Consider the following 8507-nt stretch of genomic DNA (forward strand, 5'->3'; position numbering starts at 1 on the left):
TTACAGATAACCAGCGCTTTACAGCGGCACACGAATGCACCACAGACAGAGAGGAGCAGCCTTGGTGCTCTATATGTTCCTTTCTTCCCTAATGAAGACACATGGAATAATGTTTACATCCGGTTCCAAACCCGTATGGACTGCACTGAAAATAAATGGATATCTGTTTCACTACTAGGAATTGAAAAAGAAAAAAGAAAAAAACTCCCATCTCCCTGGTATAGTATACAGTACATACTATAGCCTGGAAATTAATGAGATTACTCTTCAGTTTTTGAATTGGATCTGGCATCATTTCATTGTGGCTAAGTGTGTCACCTCCTGAATAAATTTGGATCAGTTAGGGGATGAATTAATGATCTCTTTGTCAGAATAGCATTCAAGACTGACCATACGACGCCAGATAAGTGTCTGAATGGAGCCTGCAATGGTTGCTACACACTCTTTAGCTGAGCACTTTGTGAATGAAATTGAATAATCCCAGCGGCAATTGCGGCTGAGCCATTTTGGAGGCACTATAATGAAAGGCAGCGTCTTTGCTGAATTGTTATAATGTTTTTCACAAATATCGTGATATTTCCTGTTTTTAATTGTTTCAGTTGAGTTGAGCCAGTGGGATTGGGGTAGACTTGTGTTTTTTGTTTTTTTATTAGTGTGACAATGTTCTCCCAGGGTCTGCGAGGTCTTTTGTTCTTCACATTGAGTCAGCACTGAGAGCAGGAATAGCCTATTGTGCTATTGGTTCTGAACTTCTCAGTTTTGCCCACATGAATCAAACGATTCTGTCATACAGATGGAGTGATTGAAATTGGATAAAAGACTCAGACTTCCAATGTGTTATACAGAAGAGATCGCTTTCTTTCTTCATCTCGGCGAGATCCACTTCCCTCCTCTGACCTCATAAAATAAGCTACAGTACATTTCTTCACAGCACATTCGTCTTTGTTCAGCATTCTGGGAGCTGCTTAGTAATCCTTTTTGTTTGAACATTTATATACATGTGCTCATGTGCAAATGGGACAAAAAAACAGTGAAATAGTCTAGTGAATAATACATTCCATGAAATCTATTGGAAAAAAAGAATTGCAATTTTTATTTGTATTCATGTACAGTATGAACTACAATCTCAGGTATCAATAATTGAACATCATCCTCAGAGAAATTAGTTGGACTCCTTACAAGCACAGTCTCTTGTTTTTTTTTTCTTGTTTTTGTTTTGCATTTTTGTATTTTTTTAACAATTGAAGCACATGTAAAATTATGATCTGAAGATTTTTTTTTTGCATTATGTTTTTGAAAATATTTTTTTTTCTTTTTTTTTGTAGAAATTTAACCATTTGATGAGTATTCTCTCCAAAAATGAGAGAGAATATTCCCACATACAGTAACCCTCCCCATACATAGACAGTTGGCAGAATAACACACAAGATTTTGATCACCTTGGCTTAGGGTTTTGCACAAAAATCAAGCTCACTCTGCTGGTATTTCAAGTCCAACATTCTGCACGTCAGTCGTAATTTCACTCTGGCATTCACATATATCTCCACGTAAAGCCATCCTGCCTAAGTAAATACCAATACAGAGATATTCCATTCACCCCAAAGAACTCACAAGCCGCATTTCCAAATATATATATTAATATATATGAAAAATCTCCATCCTTTTTTTTTTTTTTCACTGTAGCCAGCATCAACAATGAATCATTAAGCCACCAAAAGCATTGAAAAGGAATTGAGCATTGAAAAAGAAAACAGTGGAAAGGGAAAGAATGGTTCACTCATTGACTGTAGTATTGTTGTTGTTCATAGCACTGAATGAAAGGCTGATGCAGAATGAGCTACTGTTTCAGCTCTTCCTGCTCCATTTGCAGCTTCATCCGTCTCTGCTTCGACAGAGGTGCCCAGTTGTTAAATGTAAATTCTGCCATCTTTGTTCACCACCACCTCTATTGTCGAGAGATAAGAAGTAATTTCAGAGAATGAGGTGTCTGATTTTGAGAGTGAGTGTGTCGTTGTGTAAGTGTAATCTGTGGTCGTTATCTTCACACAATTCAATAAGGCCAGGAGAACTGTCGGACAGTGAAATTTTTCACATCATACAGTGATTCATTTCATTTCTATCACTAAAACTAGGCAATGCTCTGCAAAAGGGGCCATCATGTGCGGGTCATATCCCATCTAAGCCATCTGTAAATATACATTTCATTATGCCACTTTTGTCAGTAATTAGTCGCATTTGTGGAATCACTGGGGGGGGGGGGTATGCGTAAAATAAATATGCTTAAAATATGCTTGTTGCACAGACACCCAAGCAAAAGGCATACCTACTTCTTACTTTCTGCACAAGGTCACTGTTTCCCTGGCAACAGTCTGATGGCTAGTTTTGCCTCCTTATTCCTTATCTATTTTTCACTCCTCTCCCTTCATATCTGCAATATCTCTGTTTGAAGACCCCTCATGACTGTGGTGCGGCTGCCCCCCCCCTCCTCCACACCCACTGTTCTTCACTTTTTTATCCCTACCTCCCCTTTCCTTAAGCCTCGGTCTTTGAAAGACTAAATGAAAAAGCAAAGCGTAAACAGACTACAGGAGAGACAATGTTTTGATGGTTTATAAATGATGCAACATCAAAGTGTGTGTGTTTTTCCTCTGACAAAAATGAGACTGAGCAGGGGTCGCTTCAATATCAAAGGCCTCTACCCCCTGTCAGATGTCGGGCACAGGGAGAGTGGAAAAGTCTCATGCTGTTTTGTTATCAGCTTTCCTCTGTTAGTCTGCAAATGAACTGCTGATACAGATTAATGAGCTATAACCCATCTCCCCTTATTTTGTTGCAGGTTTCTAGCTGCTTCACTGACTATGTTAGCCCCTTCTGTGTTAGTCTGACAGGGTCACACTACATTACAAAACAGCCTCATTTGCCTCTTTATCTGTACTAACAGATGGACTATCAGCGCCCAAGCTCGTGTGACCCTGGGGTGATGGCAAGGTAACGCGACACTGAGTGGACGTAGATCATTACTGGGTTAACAGGAAGGCTACAGACCGCAGCCTTATGCTCCCCTTCATTTTCCCAAGCAATATTCTGCCGTCGTACGGCACATGCCGGCGGATAAAGCGAGACAAATGAGACATGGCGAGGGGTGAGGAACGTGCCTGAGCTAAGTGACAGAGAGACAATCAAAGAAGCAAGAGGACATGGAGAGAGGGAGAGTGGGGGAGAAAGCAAAATGAGGGTAGACAGGGAAGATGGAGAATTCAGAGGTGGAACAAGAGAGGAGGACAAGAAAGAAGGAAAGAAGGTAGTGGAAGTAAGAACTCAATCTTAATTAAAGTGAATGATGTATATCTGTTGTTTTTGAGCCACAGGGGAAATGCACATTTAACTAATTTCATTGCTTTGCTCCTCAGGCATGCTGGCTTCACTGTGATATCATCCAGGGCTGTGCCATTTAAAGACCTCATTTTGTGTTGAGTGACATCTAGAATATGATGGCAATGAAAATATAAACCTATTTAATGTTGTGTCTCATAAACCTCTGGAAAAATGGACAAGGGTTACTTAACAAGTAGCAAATAACTGCTTCTAAATAGTGCATCAATGTCCTTCTACAAAATATATTATTATTAGGTAAAATCAAAGTGCTAAATTAATGGCACTGCATTAATTTTCTGTATTAATGGCCAATTTCTAACGTGGGTTTCACATGAGATGCATTTGATAAATTCCATATTCACTTTTAGTAAACCATTCTTTCCCTTGTGCATTATTACACAGAGAGAGAGAGAGAGAGAGAGAGAGAAATAAAATGAGCTAAAAAGCTATCACAAATTGTTTTTCTTCATTTAGCCACTAGACATACTTTTAATAAATAATCTTTGTTTTTGTAAAGACACTTGTTAAAGTATCATATGTCGTCCCTTTGCCAAATGTTGATTGATCGCCGTTGTCGACATCAACTCTGTCAAGTCAATGTCATTTTGATTTCTTTTATTTTTATGTTTTGGTCCATTGTACTCCAAGTATGAAACTTCTGATACTGAATATTAAGTCAAATTCAAGATCAGATTTGGGTCTCTTGTACATTGTCTTTTGAGCAGGCTTGAATCAGTAAAGGTTCCTGTGTGGCTGAGCTGTGTATGGTACTGAGCATAGGAGGGTGGTGGTAAGTGCTCTTGTAGGTGTTGTAGTGGTTGTAGTGCTCCAGAGGGGGCAGCGATAGGTGTCTCTCCATGGCAGCGACACCTGCAAGGTCTTCTTCAACAGTAATGACCTCCATAGAGGAGGCAGGGCCATCGGGATCCTGCTGGTTTTGCTGTTTCCTCATCTTGTAGAAAATAACCAGCAGAACAGCAGCCATAAGCGTGATGGCCACAAAGCAGCCAATGATAATCTTGGTAGTTTTCATCACTTCTTCCAGGCCATTGAGCGCTCCCTCTCCATCCAGATCAAGAACTGGAATGGTGTAAGTCCGCTCTGTGGTCCTCGTTGAAACAGGAGTACCTTTTGTTGTTGAAGATGACACCCAGCCAAATGGGGGAAGGGGTGTTTGGCTATCTTCCCCCGGGGTCTCAATGGTCTCCACGGTGACTGTGGTAAAATAGGTCACCCCGCTGTTCTCCACAGAAGTGACATTAAGCACAGCAGAGGCCGAAATGTTGCCTGCTGTGTTGCTAACCATACAGGTGTAAGTCCCAGTGTCCTGCATTGTGACACTGGTAAAATTCAGTGTCCCATCATTGAGCACAGACAAACGCACCTTATAAGCTCCATGTGTTACCAACGAGCCATTTGGTGTAAGCCAGCTGATTGATGTCAATGAGCTTGTGCGACATTTAAGCTCCGCACCCATGCCTTCTGTCACATTCAAGTCACTGGGTGGCTCCACAATAACAGGGACATCACACTGGAAGTAGCTGTGGTCCAGTTCGCCAATGTAGCGACCTTTAAAAACTGAAGGAGTATGGCAACGGGCGCAGCAGCTGGTATTGGCAGGTACCGTTTCCTTTAGCCACCAGCTGAGCCACAAGATATCACAGTTGCAGTTCCAAGGGTTGTGATGAAGGTGGACCCGCTCCAAGCGATGCAGTGGTGTGAAGAGGTCATGTGGTAGAAAGGTAAGGTTGTTGTGAGCCAAGTTGAGCTCCACTAGGGACTGAAGGTCATCAAAGGAATTCCTCTCGATAGTTTGGATCTGGGCATGCATCATCCACAGCTTCTGGAGGTTAGCTAATCCTGTAAAAGAGCTGGGCTTGACAACAGTGAGTTGGTTTCCTGACATTTCTAGCTCTTCAAGTCTGACCAAAGGTAAGATGTTGGGTATCTCCTTAAGGTTGCACATTCCCAGGTTCAGGTAGCGCAAGTTGCTCAAGTCCTTGAAGGCTCCGTCAGAAATGTAGGACAGACGTTTGAGCTCACCTAGATCCAGCCTTCGAAGCGACGGAACCCGGTTGAAGGCATAAGATGGTATACTTTCGATAGGGTTGTTACGTAGCCACAGTTCCTTTAGCTTGGACAGGTACTCAAATGCTCCATTTGGGATTGTCGTGAGCCGATTATCAAAGAGCTCCAAAGTGTTGAGACTGGCCAGCCCATTGAAGGCGCCGATTTCAATGCTGCGGATGTGGTTCTTGCTCAGCTGCAGGATCTCCAGATGGCGCAGATGTTTAAAACTGTCCACCTTGATGACCTGGATGAGGTTGTCCTGGAGATTCAGGTAACGAGTGTTGGTGGAAATGCCATCTGGGACATCCCGTAGGCTGCGGCGCGTGCATATGACTTTGCTGAACTGGTTGCTGCACGAACAGACGGAAGGACAGGTTTGAGCACGGACCAGCCCAGCCACCACCAGGATCTGAAGGGCCAAAAGAAGCACAAAGAGGGGGTTGGACAGCGCCCCCTTCAGCCTACGACCTCTCATTGTCTGGCGCTGGAGGGAGGAGATCATTTTGTTCAGCATTCATAGTTCATCTGCTGTGTGTGTTCTCTGCAACAACAAGAAAACAAAAGAATAATATTTAGTAACCACATAAAGTAGAAGGGAGTACATTGTCGATGTTGTTGTAATTATCATTGGCTCAATACAAGATCTTCTCTAGTGCTGCATTGATTAGTTGGCAGAGAATGAACTGACAACAAAAACATTTGCTTTGTACAGCTTCTCAAATGTGAACAGTTGTTGCTTTTGCATGTTTTATATGATTGCAAAATTAATATCTTTGGGATTTGGACTGTTGGTCAGATGAAACGCAGTATTTGAAGATGTAACTTGGATCTCAATCAACAGATTAATTTATAGCGAAAATAATCATTACTTGTAGCCCTAATCTATTTATACAGCCCAATCTGCATAGAATGACAAATGAACAAGAGCAAGATGAATTAAAAGCTTCAATTAATTGTCAACATTGCCCATCTGTGGATATAACAAGCTTTTTGTTAGCTCCCTAACCCTGGATTGCCCCAGATTTGCAGACTTCACAGACGCTGATATATCTACACAGGAGACCAAAAATGAAAAATGAGAACTTAGCATTCCCATCTCCCAGCTGAGCAGGACCTGTGAATTTCCTGTAAGCCCATTTACTCATTGAAGTCCTAAGCCTGCAATTATTTAATGCCGAAGCCTTAGTTATGACATTTTTAAAAGAAATAGTACAATCTGTTTCTGTCACTGTGACAAGTTGTTTTTAGGACAAGACAGGTCACTGACACCAAAGCATCACACTCAGTGACTGAATTTCTGCATTTTTACACGTAGTGTATTTGCCAGCATATTAGTAAATAGAGGAATTCCATCTCTACTTTCTTGACAATGTGCTAATGAAAAACACAGCAATATATTAACACATTCAGTGATAAAACACGTTTATGGCTTTTTATAAACCTAAACTGTACTTTACCTTTACTTTGCCTGTGTATTGCCTTAATTTCCTCTAGTTTATTTTAGTTTACTTTTTTATTCAAGGCATATGCAGTGCTGTTTACTTTTCATTACAATCCAATTTATTGTCACATCAAAATCCCTGACAAACGCTGTGAATCAAAATTGTGAAGAGGTCTGATAATGTCCTTGTATAATGATAGCAGAATGTATTATCTCCCAACCCAAATGACTAACAAGAAACTTGTTACTCTTAGATTAGATTAGATTAAATTAGATTACATTAGACCATTCAGCCAGAGTGCCTGGGAATATGCCCGAGTGTGCTTGAGACCAAAATAGACCAAGACATTCATAGACAGCCAGTACAGCCTGAACATCCCACTGCCACAAAGCAGTGGTGATGTGCTACCACCCCCTATTAACATCTGCCTACAAAGATGCTAACCTACACATAAATCAATAGGTACCAAACGTTACTTATGGTGTTAAGGTATAAAATGTGGCTGCATTGTGTCAAACTGTACTATTAAGTGATGCAGACACCATTCTTCAGTGCAGTTAATGCCGTTGCCAAAAGCAAAGCACTCTTGCCTAGTGCAAAAAAAAAAAAAAAAAAAACATTAACCTTCCCTACTGGCTCCTTTGGTTTATGTATTCTCCCTGACTCTTCTCAGCTCTTCCAAGTCAAGTTATCTGTTAATCATCTCTTTCCAGGCAGCCCACAAGCGAGAAGGCATGAGTTTATTGTGACAGGTGTTTTCTAAGATGTAAAAATTGTTAACTGTGGTGGAAATGTTCTCCGGTGAGGATGAATGGCTGACTTAATCAGCACAAATGAGTTCTAATGTGGCTTGGTTTTTGCACCAGCCGGGCTGCCACGCCAGACACGGTGCAGAGAGAGGCCGTGGCGCGACGAGCCTCCGCCGGGGGAATCAGATCGAATGAGGCCTCCCGCTGGCACGAGCTCATTTAATCTGGCTGGAATTACAACAACCATGTGCTGCCACTTTAGAGAAGAAAATGTCACACAAGACAAACTCCTCATGAGCTGTCAACAAAACCCTCATATTTGTGCCCCCACTTCAATAGTTAAGGAAGAATAGTGAACTCATGTTGATCTACCACTCAGGATAATTGTATCCTTGGCTACATGCCTTCTTCATAAAACATTTTATCAGCACAGAATGCCTCATTACATAAAGCGATGCCATGTACATTGCACCAGAAAAAAAAAATCTTCAAACATCCTTCTTCCCTTTGTCGTTGCAACACTGCATGGATTAATTTCATCTAGGCACGCTCAACATGTATTTAGAGCCACTGAAAGCAGTAGCTGCTTACATCTAAAATCCTGCCAGCAACATAAAAACACACCCACCCTTACTTTTTCTGCTTCTGCACCAGCAGCTACTGGCATTATGTCTGACACCACTGTGATTTGCCAAATTCATTTGTTATAATGAGTTTGTTGGAAAAGCAGTAGGGTAACATATGTCTCAATCAGGTTGCACATAGCAAAGGAGACTATCATATAAAACAGAGTATTTGAGAGCATCAGGGTGCTTAAGTGACAATGTCAGGCGTTTAGAGTCTGTCGCTGTCGTGCACTGCGAGCCACATC

The 8507-nt window shown here is 41.6% G+C and overlaps 1 protein-coding gene across 1 annotated transcript; it reads right to left on the bottom strand.

Moving 5' to 3' along the window:
• Window positions 1-4063: 4063 nt before the first annotated feature.
• lrrc4cb (leucine rich repeat containing 4C-b) lies at window positions 4064-5959 on the bottom strand (the record flags this gene model as incomplete). The annotated part of the gene is made up of 1 exon (XM_083969336.1): window positions 4064-5959. The coding sequence occupies one exon, from the start codon at window positions 5957-5959 to the stop codon at window positions 4064-4066; it is 1896 nt and encodes a 631-aa protein (XP_083825462.1).
• Between the last annotated feature and the right edge of the window lie 2548 nt (window positions 5960-8507).

Source organism: Trachurus trachurus (genome assembly GCF_905171665.1).
Source record: "Trachurus trachurus genome assembly, chromosome: 3".
NCBI lineage: Eukaryota > Metazoa > Chordata > Actinopteri > Carangiformes > Carangidae > Trachurus > Trachurus trachurus.